The 23,813-nt window shown below is 38.6% G+C and overlaps 1 protein-coding gene across 1 annotated transcript; it reads left to right on the top strand.

Annotated features, from left to right (window-relative positions):
* Positions 1–16,582: 16,582 nt before the first annotated feature.
* Positions 16,583–23,274, top strand: SPINK1 (serine peptidase inhibitor Kazal type 1). Its single transcript, XM_007079952.2, has 4 exons — positions 16,583–16,674; positions 17,726–17,757; positions 19,250–19,356; positions 23,195–23,274. The coding sequence occupies exons 1-4, from the start codon at positions 16,620–16,622 to the stop codon at positions 23,238–23,240; spliced, it is 240 nt and encodes a 79-aa protein (XP_007080014.1). The 5' UTR covers positions 16,583–16,619; the 3' UTR covers positions 23,241–23,274.
* Positions 23,275–23,813: the final 539 nt, after the last annotated feature.

The raw sequence follows: 23,813 nt of genomic DNA, 5'->3' as shown, positions 1-23,813 counted from the left end.
GCTTACCAGGGCAGAGACTAGTGAGTGGAAACTGCCATGGGAACCAGTGCCAGGGCAGGAAAACCTGAGCTGTAACTGATGAACAGCTGGAAGCTCAGTGTGGACATTCTGAGTGTTAAGAACTCCAGGGGACCCCATAATATTTTAATATTCACTTCCAGGTGTTTGACAAGATTGCCATAGTAGGTATCAGAAAAATCCCGGGGTGCCTGGGTGGCTTAGTTGAGCATTGGACTCTTGATTTCAGCTCAAGTCATGATCCCAGGATTGTGGGATACAGCCCCACATTGGACTCTGCGCTAACTGTAGAACCTGCATGAGATTCTCTCTCTTCCCCACCCTTGTTCTCCATCTGTCTTTCTCTATAAAATAATAAAATTTAAAACTTAAAAAAAAAAAATCCCTTGAGCTTCCAGCAGAGGAAAGGAGAAAAGGGACCATTTTAAACTAAGCCAAGCATTCTGTTCTTAACAAGGTATGACCTTAGGGGAAACTGTTTAACCAGAGCCTAACCAGCCTATTATCCCAACCTAACTGATGTGGGTGGGGAAGAGAAATACCCAACTATAGGCCACCCTAGCCATGCTGTGCCCTCTAGATGGGGAGAACAAAAACTAAGAAACACTTGTGAAGTTCATAGTCCAGAGGCATAGGCTCACTAGGACTGAGACCTGATCGTAGGGCAAGGAACACTTTCCCTTCCTGACACTTCATCACCACATTACTAAAGTCCTATTTACAACAGTTCCTTTGACCCAGTACATCATATTCAGGTATTAAAAAAATTATAAGGCATCCAAAGGCAAAAAACACAATATGAAGAGACGGCAAAAGTATCAGAACCAGACATGGCAGGGATGTTGGAATTATCAGACCAGGAATTTAAAACAGGTATGAATAATATGCTCAGGGCTCTAAGAGATAACGTAAACCGCAAGCAAGAAGGGCAATGCAAGCAGAGAGATGGAAATCCTAAGACAGAACCAAAAAGAAATGCTAGAGATAAAAACAAACAAACAAACAAACAAAAACACACTGTAACAGAAATGAAGAATGCTTTTGATGGGCTTATGATTAGACTGGACATAGCTTAGGAAAGGCATTCTGAACTAATGGATATATTACGACAATCTCTGAACACTGAAAGGAAAGAGAGCTAAAATTGAAAAAAAAAAAAAAAAAAACAGAATATCCAAGGACTTTGGAACAACTACAAAAGGTATAATGAACATGTAATAGGGTAACAAAAGGAGAGGAAAGAGAATGGAACAGAAGAAATATTTGAAACAATGATTGTGAATGTCCCCAAATTAATGTCAGACACCAAACAACAGATCTGGAAAGGTCAGACGACACCAAGCAGGATGAAGGCCAAAAAACCCTACACCTAGGTGTAATATTCTCCAATTAAAGAAAACCAAGGGTAAAGAAAAAATCCTGAAAGAAGCCAGGGTTCAGTGGAGGAAACCCACCTTACCTATAGAGAAACAAAGATAAAAATTACACCTGACTCCACCTCAGAAAATCACGCAGGCAAGGAGAGGAGAGAAATATTTAAAGTGTTCAGAGAAAAATTCCACCAACCTAGAAGTCTGTATCATGGGAAATTATCCTACACGAATGGAAGAAAAATAAAGACTTTTTTCAGATAAACAAAAACTGGGAAAATCTGTTGCCAGTAGACCTGCCTTATAAAAAGTGTTTTCAAATAGTACTTTAGAGAGAAGGAACATAATATAGGTCAGAAAATTGGATCTACGTAAAGTAAGGAAGAGTACCAGAGAAGGAATAAGTGGAGGTAAAATAAAAACTTTTATTATTTTTAAATGTTTAAAAAATTGTTTTAATGTTTATTTTTGAGAGGGAGAGAGAGAATGTGCACAAGCAGGGGAGGGGCAGAGAGAGAGGTGGACAGAGGATCTGAAGCAGGCTCTGCACTGACAGCAGAGAGCCAGATGTGGGGGATCTGAACTCACAAACCATGAAATCACGACCTGAGCTGAAATCAAAGTTGGACACTTAACCAACTGAGCCACCCAAGTGCCCCTTATTATTTTTAATCTTAGTTATCTAACAAATAACAGTTAAAAATAATAAGAGCCACCATGTACTTGATTATGCATACTTATGTATAATATATAATATATATTATATTATACATACTTATATATAATATATAAAATATAAATATAATATAAATATAATATATAATTATAAAATATAAATAGAATATGTAATTATATATAATTATACAATTTTATATATAATATATAAAATATAACTATAAATATATCATATACTTATATGCTTATATATGAGTGGAATGAAGTACAGCAATGATACAAGGAACAGAAAGGAGGAATTAGGATCATTTTACTATTTTAAGGTATTCATACTACCCATGAAGTGGCATAGTGTCATTTGAAAGTGAACTTAGTCTTATATGTATGTTGCAAACTTTAGGATGACCGCTAAAAAAAGCTAAAAAGTATAACAGATATGCTAAGATATGAGAGAAAATGGAATCAAATAAAACGTTCAGTTAAAACCCCAAAAGGCAAGAAAAAAGTGGAATACAAAAATAGGAACAAAGAAGAAGACCAACCAATAGAAAATAGTAATGAACATGGTAGTTTTTTTTTAAAGTTTATTTATTTTTGAGGGAGAAAGAGAGAGGGGCAGAGGGAGAGGGAGAGAGGGAATCCCAAGCAGGCTCCGTGCTATCAGTGCAAAACCCAACATGGGGCTCAATCTCACAAACCGTGAGATCATGACCTAAACCAAAATCAAGAGTCAGACACTTAACCGAATGAACCACCCAGTGTCCCAAACATGGTAGATATTAATCTAATTATATCAATAATCACTTTCATGTCAGTGGTCTGGAAGTAGAAAAATACACCATGTTAATAGTAACCAAAGTAAGTAGCTTTATCAATTTCAAAAAGAACTGACTTCAAAGCAAGAAAAGTTTTAAAGAATAAAGAGTATTACACAATGATTAATGGGTCAATTCAAAGTAACGCAACTTATTTCATTCCTCACCTCTATCTGCTAGGAAAATTTATATCTGTTAGTTGATTAAAATTCACATGCAGGGAGCCTGAGTGGCTCAGTCGGTTAAGCGTCCAACTTCGTCTCGGGTCATGATCTCATGGTTTGTGAGTTCGAGCTCCACAACAGGTTCTGTGCTGACAGCTCAGAGCCTAGAGCCTGCTTTGGATTCTGTGTTTCCTTCTCTCTCTGTCCCTCCCTGGCTTGTGCTCCGTCTCTCAAAAATAAATAAATGTTAAAAAAATTTTTTTTTCTTAAAATTCACATCTAATTTTCACAAACCTACCTCACTGCATTCAAACTATTAATCTGTAAGGAGACACCAGGTCTATTTTTCAAATGAGAACACTATGGTTAGTTGCCATTGTAAAGATCATAATATTATTCATTCAATTTAGTTTAATCAGAGCCTAGTTCCATGTAGTCAGAGCACTAACGAAACACATAGAAAGGACTCTAAACCCATGTGTGGGAAGTTGGGGGTAAGTGAAAGATGGCTTCCCAGAAGAAGTGAAATCCAAACTGAGATGCAAGTGAACTGGTTCCTAAGCAAGGTGCGAATCATAAATGATCAGTGATGCATTTTACCATAACTGCAAAAAGGGGTCAATAAAAACGTTTAATCAAGAGAGTTACATGATCATTCTGCTTCCAAGGAAAGAACAGATCAGAGGATTAAAAGCTGGCAGGAGAGAAATAGCTGATTCTAGAGCTGAGCCAGGGGAAATACAAAATGACTCACAAGCATCTTAGGGCACCTGAAATTAAGGAACTCATCAAAAAACAAAAAAAAAATAAAAATAAGAGCATGCCACATGGCTATTGGGGCTGAAATCACTCTCCCTGGAAAAAGCTGGAACAATTTGACAAAAAAATAAAATAAAATGTAGTATTGAATTATAGCCAAAATAAACAATAAATATCCATGAGACTTTGTGTGTGTGTGTGTATGTATTTGTACATACAAATTTGTATTTATATATTTACATATGTGTATTTCTATATTTGTATTTATATATTTATTTATATTTGTATTTATATATATATAAATATATTTGTATTTATATATTTATATTTACATATATATTTGTATTTGTATTTATATATATTATGTATTTATATATATATATATGTTATTGGATACATGAATAAATAAATACAGGAAAACAGATCATTCTTACTTATAGAGGAATTCGTAACAATTTACATAGTTTCTTGTAGGGAATAGCTTAGGAATTCCCTGAACCTGCACTGATGGGTTAACAAGGCATAAAGAATTAGAAAGCCATAGGATGAATACACCCAGATTTGGGCAAACAAGATTAGGTAAATGGGGCAAAGGTCCCCAGTATAGGACAAAGGTAAAGGACAACAACAGAAAGCTGCTTTCACAGGAAAAGAAGGACCAAATTAGGTAAAAGGTAAATAGGGCTACAGACCCCAGTGGGGCAAAGTTGCCCAGAGCAGAGCTAATTAGCAAAAGAAAGATGCCTTGTTGACCCTGAGGTAGCTTGCTCTTTCTTGTCCCCTAGGCCAGTTTAGGTAAACAGAGGTGGGGCCTCATATTTGCTGCCAACAACCTTCCACCCAACACCAGAATCTTGTTTTATATTGACCCAAACCCCTAACACTGCATTATCTCCAAAACCCCCTTTTCCTCAAGCCCATGAGTTAATGTTCACAGTTTCACTGGCTCTCTATGCACACCCATCGCACTTGTAGGCCTTCCGATCCTAATAAAAATGGAGCAAGGACCCTTACTCAGGAGTCTTGTCTTCTCCCGGACATTAGCCTCTCTCACATTTTCAATCTTGCAACATGCTTTCTTGGTGGACAAGAGAGAACTCCAAACCCACAGTCTACGACAAATTATTCACTCTCAAGGAGACAGAGATAAACTTCCTTTCTTCCCAATGTGGGCCACATTTACTGACTTTGTTCCAAATAACAGACTATGAAAAGAAGTAAAAGATAACTCTACAGTTGAAGAAAGTGGCAAGCACTACCTGAACCAATAAACACATTTAACACCAATATGGCAAGTCATGTCAATAGCATGCACTCATGGTATATGGCGAGAAGGGTTTCTCCTTTCTGTGATGCTCTGCCCCCCAAAATCCTTAGCTCCAGTCTAACCATGAGAAGATACTGAAAAAAAAAAAATTGAGGGATATCCTGGCTAGTGTTCCACAAAACTTGTCCAAGAATAAGCAAAGTATATTAATAAAGAATATCTGAGAAACTGTCATGGACCAGAGGAGAGTAAGGAAGCATTTCATACTTAACAATACTAAATTTAATACAGTACCTTGGATTAGATCCTAGGAGAGGAAAAGAACATTAGTGGAAAAAGTAGGGAAATCTGAAAACGCTCTGAGGTTTAGTTAATGGTAATGTGTCAATGTTGCTTCCTTAGTTATGACAAATGTACCAAGGTAATATAAAATGTTAATGGGGAAAAATGGGTTTTGTACAAATTAGTATTTCTATAAATCTAAAACTATCCCCAAATAAAAAGTTTGCTTAAAAAATAGAAAGATGTAGGGGTACCTGGGTGGCTCAGTCGGTTTAGTGTCCAACTTCGGCTCTGGTCATGATCTGGCAGTTCGTGGGCTCGAGCCCTGCATCAGGCTCTGTGCTGACAGCTCAGAGCCTGGACCCTGCTTCGGATTCTGTGTCTCCTTCTCTCTCTGTTCCTCCCCTGCTCATGCTCTCTCAAAAATAAATAAAAATTAAAGAAAAAAAATAAAATAAAATAAAAATTAAAAAAAATAAATAAATAAAGATGAAAAAAATGTTAAAAAAAAATAGAAAGATGTAGTGAGAGCAGTTAAAAAATTGTTTCAAGAAGTAAATAATGGTCTGAATCAGGGAAGTAGAGAGACACTATATGAGAAGAGAACAAAGTCAACATATTGAAAGTAGACTCAACATGATATAGTGACTGTGGTAGGAGACAAAGGAAACTGGTGAGGTATAGAGAGGGGACAGAGAATACATGGTTGGTGAATGGCCAAACCAACTCATAAATCCAGGTCCTCTGCTTCTTTATGACCTTTAGAGGCACAGTACAGCACATAGGACAGCCCATCTGAAAGAATATAGGGAAGTAATTTTGACATGAGGCAGACTGGTGGAATAGGAAGAGAAATAGGATGTGGATAAAAGATGAACTAAGAAAACTGGTGGTTGGTTAGATCTAGGGCCATGGAAAAGTAGCAACCAAAGATGGCTTTAAGCTTAAGATCTGAAATTAGGATGATGCTCTAGAGAGAACAGAAGTCTGGAAAAGGAGGGTTGACCAAGAGTTAATTCAGATTTCTCTTATAAAGTATGTTTGAAATGATTTCAGGGCATCAGTGGAAATGCCCCATCATACAGTAAAACCAGGTAGAGTCTGGTGACATATACTACTGTGTATCTAGAGATGTGAGAAAAACTAACAAAAGGTCATTAGAATTGGCAAGAATGAATTCATTAATAAAATGTGAGAGGTTAGTTTAAGAGCAGTAGGGCCAGAAATCAGAGTCCATTCCAATTATTTTAATTTTCTTGACATCCTCTTCCTCTTGCTATGGTTGTTCCATACCCATCCTATTTCCTTATTTGAAATGTGGTTAGTTAAATAGTGATCTTTTGTGCCCAAATATAGACTTTTACCTCTAGCTATAAACTTTTCTTTTGTTTCAGTATGTCACAAAAACATTTTATTTTCTTTCAGTAAACATTTACATACGTCAACTGGAAGGCTTCCTTCTCTCCTGTTCAAGCTTATAATCAATCATTCTTAGAGAGGAATCAGTGCCAGTCTGGGAGAAGGCAAAGCTGCTGGAAAGCAAGACTCAAGGCTGTATCAACAACGAAGCAAGGATGGGAAGTGTTCACAAGTGTTCTGGCTCTAATGGAGTTGGTCTCCAACACTGATGGCTTACCCCATTTAAAAAAAAATTATGTTCATTTTTTTTGAGGTGGGGGTGGGGACAGAGAGAGAGGGAGACAGAATCCGAAGGAGGCCCCGGGCTCCAAGCTGTCAGCACAGAGTCTGATGTGGGGCTTGAACTCACAAGCTGTGAGATCATGACCTGAGCCGAAGTTGGACATTTAACCAACTGAACCACCCAGGCACCCCATGGCTTACCTCTTAAAAAAAAAAAAAAAAAAAAAAAAAAAAAATCTTAATATAAGAGCAGTTTGGAAGTTTCCTGTAAATTAAATATACAATATAGAAAGATTTTACCAATAAGAGAAAGGAGAAAGGGCAGGGAGTAGATCCTAAGTTTAACATGAGCTGAAACAGGGGAGGAGTAGCAATAATAGCCATGTATTAAGCCTTTAGTGCCATGGTCTGAGCTCTGAGGTTGACATGCACTATCCTCTTTATTCCTCGTGACAAGCCCATGAAGTAGACATAGTTCCACAGTCCCTATTTCACCAGTCCAACCCCAGAGAGTTCTGACAATCACAAGTCTTTGTTATGTTTATTTTGTAACTCATTTGACAGCAAAACCTATCAAGAGATGACTTAAGACTATTTATTTATATTTTTTGCCACAGAATTACTAGTGTGTTTGATGAGAGGGTGCTACCCTAGACATCACTGAGCTTTCTGTAATAAACACTATGTATATCATATGACTTTTTAAAATTTAAAACAATATATATGAATTCCAAAACTCATCAGCACCAGGGATTTTAGAGAAAAGACTGTGAAAACAAGGGTCATAAATGTGAAGTTTCACTCAAAGTCACACAGGCAGATTTCAAATTAGGTCTGTTGTTCTCCAAGGACTGGGCTTTCAATCATTATGTAATGTGTTGGACATGTTATTAACTTAACAGCTGGCACCAGAATTTACCCTAGAGAAAGAAGTGTCTTTGGTGGGGAAAGACCCTGAAAAAATGCTGGGTGTGGGATAAAGGACCTAAATGTCACTGGGTTCTGCTTTAGACAAGGAAATATACTGATTATTTTATTCTTGAGTGGAAGGGGTAGGAAAAGGAGTAACCAAACATTTGCGGTTTGGCTTCTGTTTGGGGAGAAATGACTAAGAAAGACTCCAAGTAAGAGTGGCTCTAAAGGCTGAAGATTCTAAAGGTTCTAAGGTGTGGTTTTATAGTATTCTGTTGTCTGGTGTGTGTAATCCCTTCTCCCATTTCTTTGTAAACTTATTAAAGTCTACTATGCCCACCAACAGCTAAGAGTGAATGGATTTTTCCCATTTTATCAGGTACCTTTAGATTGAACAGTGTACTTGACTGTGAAGATGGAAAAAAAAAAAAGGTTATAACCTTTAATAGTTTAGTAGGAGAGAGATTTAAACAAAAAAATAGAATGCCCAATGTAACACTCTCTAATAGAAGCATACATAAATTCAGGGTTTTCAGGGAAAAAGGACCATTATTCTAGCTGTGGATCCACAAGTACAGCCAAGGCAGGAAAGACCTTCACAGGATACTCAAAAGTGCTTTTTTAATAACTATTACTAGGAAATACATTACTAGGATTTTAATGCTAGAAGAAATTTCCCTCGTGAACTCCACAGTTGCTTTTGATATTTCTTACTAGTCCTGTATTCAAAAATACGATCTTCTCAAGCTGTTTTCTTCCTTTATTGCCCCAACAGTGAACACTTACCACCTGTCTTCTATGTGTTGAATATGGAAGGCTGTAAGTAGGGTGACATTGTTATCTTGCCATTCTGATAAATTAAGGGAACTCACAATTTTGAGCCTCAGAAAAAAAAGTATTTAGAATGAGCATGATTGTTGTCTTAATAAACCTTTATTTGAAGTACATAATTTCCCATCTTAAAACCCTATGCCCACTTTCAGCAATGACCCTTACATCTCACTCTCTTCAGAGTAAAACTTCTTAAAATAAACATTGTTCCCTTTGTCTACATTTTCTCCCATTCTCTTCACTTTCCAACACAGTTATTTATTTATTTATTTATTTATTTATTTATTTATTTATTTAAATCCAAGTTAGTTATCAAATACTGTAATAATGATTTCAGGAGTAAAATTTAGTGATTCATCACTGACATGTAACACCCAATGCTCATCCCAACAAAGTGTCCTCCCTAATGCCTCTTGCCCTTTTAACCCATCAGTTATTTTCAATAACTGAAAATGAGTTTATTATCCACAAATTCACGTTAAAAAAATTGAATCTTGGGACCTACTTACATCAGCCACAAAAATTAATTACAATGGATTGTAGAGCTTCTAGGATTATATAGAATATTGTCACAATCCTGGGTCGGGCAAAGTTTTCTTAAATAGGATACAAAAAACACTAACAACAAAGGTAAAGGTTGCTAAACTGGACTCAATTAAAATTAAGAACCTTTGTACATCAAAAGATATTATTTTTTAAAATATTTATTTAAAAAAATTTTTTTAATATTTTAATTTATTTTTGAAGGAGAGAGAGAGAGAGAGAGACAGATCATGAGCAGAGGAGCAGCAGAGAGAGAGAGGGAGACACAGAATTCGTAGCAGGCTCCAGGCTCTGGGCTCTCAGCACAGAACCTGATGTGGGGGTCGAACTCACAAACCATGAGATCATGATCTGAGCCGAAGTCAGATGCCTAACCGACTGAGCCACTCAGGCACCCCAATATTTATTTATTTTTAGAGAGAGAGAACGAGTGGGGTAGGGGCAGAGAGACAGAGACAGAGAGAGAGAATCCCAAGCAGGCTCTGCGCTGTCAGCACGGAGCCCAACATGGGGCTTGATCTCCCCAAACATGAAATCATGACCTGAGCCAAAAACAAGAGTCATGCTTAATGGACTGAGCCACACAGGTGCCCCAAAAGATATTATTAAGAGAGTGAAAATGTAACCTACTCAGCAGAAGTTCATTATAACACATGTATGTAAGGAAACTGAAGCCCACAGAATACAGAGACCTTGCAAAAACTTCAGATTTTCAGTAGCTACCTTAAATTAGGAACCCAGGCCTCCTGAAGTAGAAGCCTCTGCTCTAAATAGGTCATTAAGCTCAAATTGCTATAATTACTGTTTCAGAGTATGAAGTGGTGGGTCATAAAGAAGTGCATTAGGAAGAATTAATAAGAGATTTGAAGTCACGTATCAGAAACACACACACATAAAATGTACATCTGTGTATATATACATGTATATCTGTATATGTGTATCTGTGTGCACTTGACTATTTTTAAAAATTTTTAATCAGTGTTTGATCTCTGTGACCAGGGAACATAACAACTGAAACCTCTGTGCCTCAATCTCAATTTCCTTACTTGTAAAATGGAGATAATAATGCTATAGGGATTCAAAATGATGGAAATAAAGCACCATGGTGCCTGGCAGAGAAACTTTTGAAAATTTTCAGCAGTAATGGTTATAATTAAGACAAGCCATGAAGTTCCATGAATACTGAAAAATAAGATGGAAGAGTTAAGATGCAGTTAAGTCAGAGGTCTTCACACATCAGGCTAAATTCATGAGACTCCATGTCACTAGTTTCTGTTACCAGTTAAACCTTGGGCACAGGATGTGAAAATCAGCAGGTGCCAAGCAACATCCCCATTCCAGCAAGTATTATCAGCACCCACTAAACAGTTCTCTTAAACTTTTTCTTTATTCAGGTGAATAATTAGTCCTTGAAACAGAGGGAAGTAGGTCATAGTATGTTTGCTGAGTTCCTGAAGACATGCACACATAAATATGTGCACAGAGAGGAAAAGGAGACAGACGGAGAGATTTACACAAGGCTAGGCCATGTAAACACACTAAATACAACCAATAGCCTAGCAGAGTAGCAGAGTTATTCCAGCCAATGCCCATCTTAGGGCAAACGATATTTATTCTGTCCAGACAGTGATCATATAAAGCCTCAACATATTATCCATTTATTCCAATCTGTGGAAGGAAGAGTCAGGTTATTACCAGCTAGCAATGATTGTTCCAGGGGAAATGGAGCATAAAGCTTTTGCATAGTATTTATTGCTTTTCTACGTTTATTCTCACACTAAATGAATATATTATGATATGCATTTTTGTAGTTGAAGATTTACCCAGAGTCACATCACAGTTGAAATGGCAGACTTCTAATTGGAACCAGGTCTGTCTCTTCATGACCTCTTCAATCTATGGCCTCCCAAGAGCCCCTTCTCATCACAATGTTAGGACCAGCCTCTAACTAGAATTTTATCCTACCCTTTTTTTTTTTTTAATTTTTTTGGTAACGTTTTATTCATTTTTGAGACAGAGAGAGACAGAACATGAACAGGGGAGGGTCAGAGAGAGAGGGAGACACAGAATCTGAAACAGGCTCCAGGCTCTGAGCTGTCAGCACAGAGCCCAACACGGGGCTTGAACTCATGGACCGTGAGATCATGACCTGAGCCAAAGTCAGATGCTCAACCGACTGAGCCATCCAGGCACCCCAATTTTATCCTACTTTTATAACACTTAAGAAAAGAAGATTGTAAGGCAGCATAGTTACTGTCATTAATAGTTTTTCACAATGCAAGTCAGGGTCAGTGAACTATGAGAACAGAATAAAAGGCATGTAGAGTCGTCATATTGAATAAGGCTATGCTTTTGTTTCTTAACAATTTGTCTACACATATGTATGCATACATTAGGCTATACCACAAAATTTCTATTTTTGCTTTGGGTACACACTCAAAATGTTTAAAAATCAACGTTTGGTAGAAAGAGCCCAGGATTTGGCATAATACAGGTCTTAATCTGAATGTTATTACTGCTGGTATTATTACCTAAAGAGTTTCTGCAACGAGATCCCAGACAGTTCCCTTTTCCTCAGATTGCTTATGAAGTCAAAGAAAAATTCCTTCTCTCGAATATTAACTCCCTTTACAGTGGCTATTAGTACCTTTTTACCATCAACCAAGCTGCTATTTAAATTATGCTTTGAGATGAAAAGAAAAAAATTTTTACTCATTTAAACTGTATCTATCAGTGCTCGGCCTAAACTCCATAAAGGCAGAAGCCAAAATCTATTTCCCTAGCAGTCAGGCCAGAGCTTTTAAATAGTAGGAACTCAATGGGTATTTGAATTACAACAATGGTTGAATGCATAAAAGATGGAATGAACCAATAAATGAGTACCCTGTGGCAGGCACTAGAGACACAGAAATGAACAAGGCATAGGGGCGCCTGAGTGGTTCAGTTGGTTAGACATTAGACTTTGGCTCAGGTCATGATCTCACGGTTGGTGAGTTCGAGCCCCACATTGGGCTCTGTGCTGACAGCTCAGAGTCTGGAGCCTGCTTCGGATTCTGTCTCCTCTCTCTCTGTCCCTCCCGCGCTCGTACTATCTCTCTCTCTCAAAAATAATAAATAAACATTTTAAAAAATGTCTAAGAAACAAACAAGGCATAGATCTGGGTCTTCAAGGAAATAAGTATAAACATCTATTACTTTATTCATGTTTTCAGCAAATATTTATTCAGAACCTTCTATTTTCCAGGCACTTTGCTAGGTACTGCAGCTACCAAGCAACCATATTTGCTCCTTAAAGGGGAACAGATAGTACATAATAATCATACAAACAGCTACAGAATGAAATTTAAGTGTTATGCAGGGTATCATGAAATAAAATAACAGTAAGTCCTAATGTAGATGCAACAGAGACTGAGGTAAGACTTGGAAAAGCAGCTCCATGAGAAAATTATATTGAGCCTGAGTCTCGAAGGTTAAAACCTAAAAGCTTTTTTCCCTATTAAGAGAAATTAAGGGGGAACAGAGAAATGACCCACGTAGCTTGACAGACTGAGCAAAGAGCAAACTGGTGAGGGATGAAGTGAGAAAGGTCAAAAAGAGCCTAATCTCGCCTAAACCCTTCCTGAGGATTTTGAACAATGGGAAACTGGGGAGTTGCATGATCATGTTTGTTCTATAAGATCACTGGACTGTTCCATGGAGTTATTTCTTGAGAAAGCAATAACAAGACATACTGTCTTGAAGGAAATTTCAGAAAGCCACAGACTTCAAACATCAATCTACATCTCTCAAGGCCAGATATACCCTCAGGGAGGGACACAGACAATAATGCCATCATCTTTGATAGGAAAAGTTTAAGGTGAGAAGAAGCATTCAGGGCTGATTTCAGATACAGATTCAAGAAGAGAACTTGGTAACAAATTAAGCATGGACAGTGATGCATGTTAAAGGCAAGTGAAGGCATCAAGGAGAACACTTAGGTTTTGGCTTAACTGGCCAGTTGGAAGGCAGAGAAGCAAGGGGGAGAGTGAAGAGAAAAATACTTGTGGTGAATGATCCAAGTAGTAGTACGGGATATTGTACATTTGAAGTACCCATAGCACGTCCAAACAGTCAAGAATGCATTTAATATCTGGTCTGAAGAACCGAGGACACATCTAGGAAGAGATACATATCTGGGGATTTTATATAGATATAATTTAAACGATGTGAATGACTGAACTCACCTAAGGAAAAGGAAAAGTGAGACATAAATAAGGCACAGGACCAATCCTTGAGAAACTTCAAATCTTCACTCATTAAGAGGAAGAGGAGTCAATAAAGAGGTTGAAGATGATATGAGGATCAAGAAAGTATGAGAAAATGTAGGGGACTATGCAGTCGTGATACCCAAGAAAAGAAATTATACTCAGTGTGATCAAATGTGAAGAGTTAGAAGCCATGTGCTCTGAAAAAGTGTCCATGGAAATAACTGACCTGAATTTGTGACCTAAACAAGAACAAGTTCAGGAGCAGTAGTGAAGCAGGAGGAAGCTGGGATGGTGAAGGTTGAAACAGAAGGAATGGGTGAACCAGTCATATACACAGTTTCAACAATGTGTTAGGTGTTGGGTTCAACCAGGTTCAAAATACCGCGGTAGCCCAGAATGAGCACAAGAAGTTTTCCAATTAAGAAACAACACCTGAAGTGAATCTTAAAGACTGAGGAAGGATTCACTGATGCAGAACATTCCTGTCAGATGGAACAGCATTATAAATACTGAAAAAATAACAAAAATTATGGTGATGGGCAATATCTCTAAGTGTTTACCATGTGCCAGAAATTGTTGTAAATGATCTCTACGTATTGAGATCACCTGAACTACAGAGTCAGCCTCTTCCTTCTGCTTCTACCATCTCTTGGGTGGACTAGTACAGTAGCCAAGAAGTTGGGTTTTCCTGCTGCTCCCCTTGCCTTCAAGTTTATTCTCACAGAGCAGTTAAAATGACCTTTTAGGGAGTGCCTTGATGGCTCAGTTAAGCGCCCGACTTTGGCTCAGGTCATAATCTTGCACGCTGTGGGTTCGAGCCCCACGTCAGGCTCTGTGCTCACAGCTCAGAGCCTGGACCCTGCTTCAGATCCTGTGTCTCCCTCTCTCTGCCCTTCCCTTGCTTGTGCTCTTTCTCTGTCTCTTAAAAATAAATAAGCATTAAAAAATGAACTTTTAGGATGAGTGCTATATCATGTAGTTCCTGTGACGTAGGTCTCCATCGGCTTTCTCTTTGGTTAAAAAACAAAGTCCTTACTACAGCCTACCCAGCCCTTCACTACCCAGCCCTCACTGCTTCCTTTACCTCTCTATCACTTTTCTCCAGCCAGACTATCACCCTGGCTGTTTCTCAAAAGTGTCAAGCAAGATTCTGCCTAAGAGCCTTTGCACTCGCTTTACTCTGTCTGGAGTGCGTGCTCTTAGATATGTGCCTGGTTCAATTCCTCACTTCCTTCATGTCTCTGTTCAAATGTCACTTAATCAGCAAGGTCTTCTCTGACCATCTATAACAACTATATCCTGATCTTCCAGCATCTTAACCTTTTTATCCTTTTCTCCATAATATTTATCATCATCTGATATACTTTAAAATTATCTGTCTCCTCCAAATAAAATGCAGTGGAGGCTCCATGAGGGCAAAGACTGTCATTTTTATTCATTGATATATCCTCATACATGAGCACAGTCCAAGACCAGGGGGGATCTGAGGTTTTACCCTACTTGGAAGCTAACAAGTTAGCCTGCCACAGTTAAAGGGATTCTGGCAGAAAACACAGACTCCTGAGTCAGAGACAAGGGACTTAATTATTCAGTAGCAATAGCTAGAGTGCCAGTGTCATCTGTTCTGATTTCTTACGCTTCTCCAGGGTGACAGAAAGAGGACCAAGTGGTACCTACAGAGAAAGTGCATTGTGCTCCAGAGAAGGAGGCCATGTTTTCAAAAATCTCTAATTTTCTTAATGCTCATTTTATTTTTTATTTTTATTTTTTAGTAATCTCTATACCCAATGGGTGGCTCAAACTCATGACCCCAAGGTCAAGAGTTGCATGTTCCACTGACTGAGCCAGTCAGGTACCCCAAAAATCCCTAATATTTTTCACTTTTGAATTTTTTAAAATTTTTTTGAAGTTTATTTATTTACTTATTTTGAGAGAGAGAGAGAGAGAGAGAGAGACAGAGAGAGGACTGTAGGGTAGGGACAGACAGAGAGGGAGAGAAAATTCCAAGCAGGCTTCATGCTGTCAACACAGAGCCCCACACAAGGCTTGAACTCACGAACTGTAAGATCATGACCTGAGTGAGCCAAGATCAAGAGTCAGACGCTTAACCAACTGAGCCACCCAGGCGCCTCTCCCTAATCTTTTTTAAAGGGCACTATGCCCACCTAATCTTTGCAATGGAGAGAGATATCATCTTTATTATAATGAATGGTGAACAAACCTCCCCTTTGTTCCAGACAGAGACACTATTCCACCCTCTAAGTCCATTAGTTGTACAAACTTTTGAAAAGATTGTCTGAAGCACAGGCAGTGCGTGCCTCTCCTTATAAGAAAGGCAGAAACACAAGAGACAATGGAGAACTATCTCCTAATAACACATGGCAGACACAGCACACATACATTTGAATGAAAGATAAACACTTTGAGTTAAGTGCTATTATTATTTCAGGTCTCAGATGAATAAACTGAGGCCCAGCAAAAGTGAACTATCTGTCCAAGAACACAGAGCTATTAAGTATCCGGAGAGCACAATCTAGCCCCAAAGCACACACACACGCCTTAGGGAAGTGAGCCCTCTTTATTTCTAATCTGTGTCTCTGCCAGCTACCTTTGGGAATGTAGGGCTTTGTGAATGAGTGCAACAAAAGAAAAGAGAAAAAATGAAAAATGGAAAAGCTGAAGGAAAGGAAGAAAGAATGGAGACCCATTTTTGGATATCCACACCTGCTCACATACTCAGAACTACAGAGTACATACAGATGAGAACACTAGGGCTGCCCAGAGTCACAGAGGAAGTTGGGGGAGAACCAACTAACCACCAGAACTTCTCTGACAGTGTCTTGGCCGAGCACATTCCGGCCCCTGCTACTTCTTTCACCTTTCTTATGCAGGTGACATTCCTGAGACTTGGGGTCAGGTTATCCTACAGAGTCAATCAACACGAGTCAATCAATAACTCAAGAGATCTGGTGACAGGACAGGAGGTGGAGCCTGGGTGGCCACTCTGTCTATATGACCCTTCCAGTCCCAGGGCTCTGAAAAGAAGTGGTGAGTTCAATGCCATCTTCTACTGACTGGATACAGAACTTTCAGCCATGAAGGTAACAAGCATCCTCCTCCTCTGTGCCTTGGTCCTGTTGCGGCTATCTGGTAGGTGCCTGCATATTTTTCTGATTTGAGTAAAACCTGTTTGACTTGTTGCATTACTAAACCCATTACCTTCTAGATTTACAGTTTAGTCTTAAATCTTTTGGTCCTAGCGAAATAAGGTCAGGGGCCTGTTCCAGGGGGCTTCTTCAAGCCCTTAAGTGCCTTGCTGCTTCTTATGACATTTAGCTAGGAAGAGCTACCTCCTTACCTAGATCACTTCAGAAACTGTCAATATCAAAATCAAATCTCACCAACATTTCTTTCTTTGGATACTATCAGGTTAGCTCCTTTTCCCTTCATTGAGCTCAACCAAAATGACCATCCTCTACATGATGTCAGCAAGACCTGTTATTTTCCGGGGAATGCAGCATGGCAATTTTAAGCATCTATCTGTGAATTGGATAAATGTGAATTGGATTAATAGGCAGTGTAATGTAACAGAGGGAATGAGTTCCTTAGGGTCTGATGTTGAGTTGTCAAAAGAGCTCCATGTTTAACATTACTTACAAAAAGACTTACATGTCATTCCAAGTTAGTTTTGTTATCACAAGACCTGGTTACTGCTAGTGGTAACTGCTTTACAATTAGTCGTATAAACTCTTCACATCTTCATCTATAAACTGAATTAAAGATACTTAGACTTCTTACATCACTAATTTAAGATCAAAGGTCTAGTAACCAGTTGTGACAATGTCAGTGAGCATTCAGAAGATATTTGCTTCATACCTGATACATTTCAAGCAGTAAGTAAATCACTTCTATTTTCAAAGAAATGGGTCAACTTTTGTGAAATGCTGAACTAAGATACTTTGATCATAATCAAACTTTTGCTTCATTTCCTTGACGCTTCAACAGTCAGGGAGTGATTGGACACCAGTGAGATATCCTTGAGAGAAGACAGAAATAAGAAAAGGTTGAGGGGGCAGGGGGGCAGAAGAGGCCAGCAGAGAAGTCACCAGTCTTCAATGGAAGCTGAGAATTCTGAATAAGAGCAGAGCTAGCTTCTCCCATTTAGGACCCAACCTCACAATGTCTGATTTATGTTTTATAGGCAACACTAGAGCTGACTTGCTGGAAAGACAGGTAAAGACAATTTTGTACTTTCTTACCTCTAGGGCTAGAACTGTTTGCCCCAATCAATGCACATTCAAGCGTTTCAATTTCAATTTCACCTGAAATCAGGACAGGTGTGTGATACTAGCAAGGCTTAACAAGTATGGAGAGTAACAACAGTTTCCCCACAGGGGCTTATGCTGAAGAACAAATGCACTGACACACAGGCAGTTTCCATGTAGTCATACAGCCCTCGCTGTGAGGGGGTTTTATATATTTTGAGGCTAGCTGGTAGGACAAGGATGTTGGGTGGCATTCTTTTTAACTTCGCCCCAAATAGCCCTTCCTCCTTATGGCCAGCTTGACCATGCTGGTATAAACTTTTCCCAATCCCCTAGGTGGAGCCCTAATTTATAACTAACAAAAGAAAAATAATAAACTTGGTTCTTCCTCTAGAAAAATATTCTATATCTAACTTTCCTATTTTTTCCTTGTGTTTATAAGGTAAATTGCAATAAATCTGAAGCCCAGAGGGGGAAGTGTCCCTCTTTTCATTACATTTATATCTAGTGAGGGGATAGATGACAAACTTAAAGGGCATGAGTGAATAAATTACACTAATGATAAGGGTTGTGAAGAAGTTCTGGTACCATGTGGAACCTAGACTGGTTAGATCAGAAAATGTGCCCCTAAATGAGTGAAATTTATTTTGAGTCATAAAGGATAAGTGAGTGTTAGCAAAATACTACTGGTGGGTAGAAGTAGTAGAGTGAAGGGGTTAAGAGCCAAAGCTCAGGACCTAGACCAACTAGGTTTAAATCCTGGATCCAGGAATTACCAGCTATGTGGCTTGGGTGATTTAATCTCTATGTGCTTCACTGTCTTCCCTGGAAGATGAGTATAATAAAAAGTTCAAAGGATAGTTTTGAGGTTGAAAGAGAATAGTACATGAAAACAAGTATGGCCTAAGACAGCCATTTCATAATTCTGATTTCTTGCTGATGTCAACGAAATAGGCTATGCCAGGGCTCCAAGGGGACAAAGCACTTGGTGTTGTCTGTCACATGACTGAAAGAAGGGCAGTGTGACTGGGCCACAGTGGGCAAGGAAGACATGCCCATGGTGTGGCTGACCTGAGAGGAACCAGTGCCCGCAGTCAATATAAACCTAAACATTATCACACTCACCTCATTTAAACCTCACATGACCATCATGAGATAGTTGGCGAAGTGAAAATACCCTTCTCACTGCACAGATGAGGTGACTGAGGTTCAGAGGAACCAAGAAATCTGCCAATATCTCACAACTTGTAAATAGCAGAGGCAGTCCATACAATCAGGCTTTCTGATTCCAAACCCTGAACTCTTTCTCTCAGACTCTCATTATTACTACCCCCACCGGAGTCAGGCTTCTGTCTTTAAGCTGATCAACTCCAGGGAAGTGAAAGCTGTTTTAGAGATTTTGTTATAAACTCGAAGACTACAAAATGACAGAAAACAATTCTGTTTAATTCCATTTTCAGGCTAAATGTGACAGTGAAATACCTGGATGTACCAAGATCTATGCTCCTGTCTGTGGGACTGATGGAAAAACTTATTCCAATGAATGCTTGTTATGTGTTGAAAATAAGTGAGTACGAACTTGAGTGTCTTTTAAAACATATTTTTAAGCTAGTTGTCTTCACATTTTCATATATTTTATCCCCCTAAGTTCCAACCAATATATCAATAACATTAATCTTACCACAAGAGAAATAAAACAAGTAGTTTTCCAAAAATAATTCTCAATCTCTTCTTCTCCTTATTCTATATCTGGTATGATTCTATCCAGAGACATGCATACATTTATGTGTGTATTACAATAAAAGACAATATTTATTGTGTCAAGCATTGTGCAAGGCACTTAATATTCATGAGTCTATGAGGTACATAATACTAAGCCCATTATACACATGAAGAGATTGAGACTGAGCTTAAATTACCTGCTCAAAATCAACCAGCAGGAAGTGACAGATCTGGTTCCAAATCCTTGCTTTTTCAACTACATGTTTTTTTGACAGAGAGAAAGAGAGGGAGGGCACACGCACACATGGGCACACAAGTTGGGGAGGGGCATACAGAGAATCTTAAGCAGGCTCCACACCCAACATGGAGCCGGACACAGGGCTTGATCCCATGACCCTGGGATCATGACCTGAGCCAAAATCAAGACTCAGATGGTTAACCGACTGAGCCGCCGAGGTGCCTCTCAACTATGCTTTAAAGTCAGGTACCAGCCTAAGTAAATTTGTGAGATACAGAAGAAAATCCAACATGTTTAAACATGATTAAAAACAACTAATTATGCCTGCTAGGATTTGGAAAAGTTTGGACACTTTCTCTAGACCCTAAAGAAAGAGAGTGAGGCATTCCAATAAGGAGAAAAGCTGAACAAAAGGGAGAAAGGAATTAATCACATAAGATAAACGTGTTAAGGAAAGGACAGTGGAATGGAGGAGGAAAGTATCTGAATGGTTCTCAACCAGTTTTTTAAAAATCATGTATATGACAAAAAAAAACATGCTTTTCCAGCAAGACAGTGGATGGTCTAGATTTTCAAAAAGCTAATACACCCAAAATACCTTTAAATTTAAAAAAATCAGGGGCACCTGGCTAGCTCAGTTGATAGCACATGTGACACTTGATCTTGGGGTTGTGAGTTTGAGCCCCTTATTGGGTATAGAGATTACTTAAAATTAAAATCTTTAAAAAAATCATTCTTGCTGATGGTAATGATTGTGTTAACTAAAGCCCTCAAAAATGCATATATGAATCGCATAGATTAGGTGGCCAAAAATATATTTTCATAGCACTTTTATTTATGGAGATGAGAGCCAGCCTCAATGAAGCTCATTTTCTGAAGTGATCACAGGTTGGGAATCAAACTCAGGCACTCAGAGAAGCAGATCTGCCACAAACTTTCTATTTCACATAGCTACTGAACACCTAACATGTGTCCAGCAATGTGCTAGTTTCCTCTGCTTTCCTTGTGCTTTTGAGTAAGAGAAATGAACTCATCAGGGCAAACAAGGTAGCTTCTTGTAACCTGTGAAAAGCGGCATCAAATGAGGTGTGAGGAAAGTGCTACAGGTGTGAAAGAGAGAATCAGATGTCTTCTCATTGAAAGGGTCAAGAAAGGATTCACGAAAAGGATGTCATTTAAATAGGGCTCTGAATTTTGGTAGCACTGCAAGAGCATTCCAGGTTAAATAATGGCGTAGAACAATCAAAACAAATAAAAGAGATTGCACAAGTAGTCCAGAAAACTCTAAGTTATTCTTAGAACTGATTTAGTATTAAAGGGTTTGATGTAAGCTCAATCGACTGCGTATTATTTCCATTATTCCACAGTCCAAGTTCCCTATAACATGATCTCTCTTCTTGGTCTGCTTTAAATCACTTCAGAAAATTCTCAGTGTTAGCAAGCATTGTGGAAATAGGGCCCCAGGGAGAGAGATCTATCATTCTGAAGTTTTAGAACCAAAATATTAGGTGTTCTGCTTTGTGGTGAATTTATTTCCACACTAAAGATTTGTAAAAGGAACTCAAAAACACTTGTTAATTTTCTCATGATCTAGGCTGTTGACATAAAGGTCAAACATCCTATTTCCATCCAAGGGGAGGAGAAAGCAATATAACAGCCTTGAGATTTAGAAACTTTCCAAGTGCCAAGACCAAAAGGCCCAATATTTATAGCGAAATATTGGGAAAATATGAGCTTAGAGCTGAGACACATCATTCGTTCAGCTTTTAAAACCTACCCATCCTGCTTACTTGCTCTATTTTTTCAAAAATATTCATATATGGGAAGAATATTTAAATGCCAGAAAAATGTAACTTCTCTTCCTGTATCTCTCAGATAAGTAAACAGGTCTAGAGAGAAAATGTGGTCTCTTCTAAAGTAAAATATTTTCAAATGTACCATGTTGCGTTTCTCTCTACTGCCCATTGAAAGCCCCAAATGAATATGGTGTAGAGTTAACTAGAGCCAAGCTCTAACCCATGTTGGTGGGTTGTGCTTGCATCTCCTAGCTCATTATGTGCTTGTCAGATATAGTCAGTCAGGACTTTTTTCAGTCTCTTCTATGTCTCCTTAGGGAGCCTGTACTGTCAAATTCTGTTCTATAGATCAGCGTTCTCTAGTAGAACTTTCTTCAAGATGGAAATGTTCTATATCTGTGTTGTCTAGTATGGAAGCCACTAGCCACCAGGGCTTAAAATGTGGTTAGTACATCTAAGAAACTGTATTTTTAATATTACATCATTTTTTAACTGATTTGAATTTAAACAGCTGAATAGGGATGGTGTCTTCTCTACTGGACAGCACAGGTAGAGAAATAAGTCAATGTGTTTAAAAGTTTGCGCTGTGTATGTTAAAACAACTCAGACATAAGTGTTATGCATGAATAATAATTATGGAACAAAAAGACATTAAAAGCTCTTAAAAAGGTGGCACCTGGGTGACTCAGTTTAGCATCTGACTCTTGGTTTTGGCTCAGGTCATGAATTTGCAGTTCGTGGGTTTGGGGCCCCTGTTGGGCTCTGTGCTGGCAGTGTGGGGCCTGCTTGAGATTCTCCCTTTCTCTCTGTCCCTTCCCTGCTCATGCTCTCTCTCACAAAATAAATAAATAAACTTAAAAAAAAAAAGGTCTTAAAAGGAAGAATCATCAAGGTCCAGATAAATACATGCAAAAAGATATATGGAAGTCAGATGTCCCCAAGTAAAGGAGAAATAGAAGAATTTTTATAAACCAGTGTATTCAAAGAAAGGATGGCTAAGAAGAGAGAGAGAGAGAGAGAGAGAGAGAGAGAGCTCTGCAAACAATCTCATGAAGAACAATTACAGGATTTAAGAACATTTAGCTGACAGAAGAGAAAATTGGTTTGGGAAAGGTAGTGAGTTGGGAGTGAGTTGGTAGTTGAGTGAGGTTTTTATCTGGAGGGGAGGATGCTTAGAGCTGGCAGTTATCAGGATAGAGATATGATTTCCTTTTGTGAGATCCCACAGATATTAATCCCCAGAGTTCTAAGACAAAAGATCAGCCAATTAGAGCATCCCGGAGTAGGCCAGGCAGCAGCTAAGATGGAAATCTTGTGGCTAGGACAATGATATTAGGAGTAAAAGAACCAATGATGACTTAGAGGTTGATTTCACTGGTTTCCTGTAATGCCACAGTAGATCTGCACACTCTGTGAGGACATTTTTCCTTTCTGTTGTATCCCTTAGTGTATGTAAGCAACAGCGTTGATCGATATTTGATGAATTTATGAATAAGTAAATGAATAAATGATTGAAAGACAAAGAAGTGGGAATAAATCTGAAACCTTTCTATTTTAAATAAAGCTAATCTTTTTTCATTGTTTTTCTCCCATTGTCGGTTTTTTTGTCAGCAAAGTTTGATTTTTTTTTTTTCCAATCTCTTCTATAGGAAGCGCCAGAATCCTGTCCTCATTAAAAAATCTGGGCCTTGCTGAGAACCAAGGTTCTAAAATCCCATGTGGTCACCACAACGCCTAGCTGGCCTTACTGTTGAATAAAATGCATCTAAATACTTCCTGTTGTTCCCGAATGCTTTTTCCTCAAAGGCACATTTGATTGCACTGGGGTCAGGGGGCTGAAACAAACTCAGAATGGAACAAATTTCACAAAACACAGCAATCCTGAAATTTTGGACAAAGTCTCCCTCATGATGCTTTTTCCTTTCCCACTTCCTACCTCACATTCTGAAAACTGGCTCAGGAAATGTGACTGCAGGCAGGACACAAATGATCATATAATCCCAGAGAGAATTAACTGGCATGAGAAGAAACAGTTGGAAAACTCTCAGTCCAGAAACATGTTATCCATTACCTTTTGCCAACTGAAATAATTCCCTGAGGTTACCTTAGGATTTAATAGAGCATCTATTATTGTACCAGGACTCTGTGTAGTTGACTCAGATTTACATGTGAGCCACAATAACCCTGTAAGGTTATCCTTATCCTGTGGGTCAACTTAGAAAAGTGAAGTAACCTGACTAATAGGCAAATAAGCAAATAAGGTGGCAG

This window comes from Panthera tigris, chromosome A1 (genome assembly GCF_018350195.1).
Source record: "Panthera tigris isolate Pti1 chromosome A1, P.tigris_Pti1_mat1.1, whole genome shotgun sequence".
Lineage (NCBI taxonomy): Eukaryota > Metazoa > Chordata > Mammalia > Carnivora > Felidae > Panthera > Panthera tigris.
The sequence above is the reverse complement of the archived record's forward strand: the minus strand, read 5'-3'. Positions and strand labels throughout refer to the sequence as shown.

Bases quoted from the DNA above. Each gene is read 5' to 3' on its own strand.
- SPINK1 (XM_007079952.2), top strand. From the start codon at position 16,620: ATGAAGGTAACAAGCATCCTCCTCCTCTGTGCCTTGGTCCTGTTGCGG. The intron at 17,758-19,249 runs GTAAAGACAATT...TTCCATTTTCAG, and splicing joins CTGACTTGCTGGAAAGACAG to GCTAAATGTGACAGTGAAAT. The intron at 19,357-23,194 runs GTGAGTACGAAC...TCTCTTCTATAG, and splicing joins TTGTTATGTGTTGAAAATAA to GAAGCGCCAGAATCCTGTCC.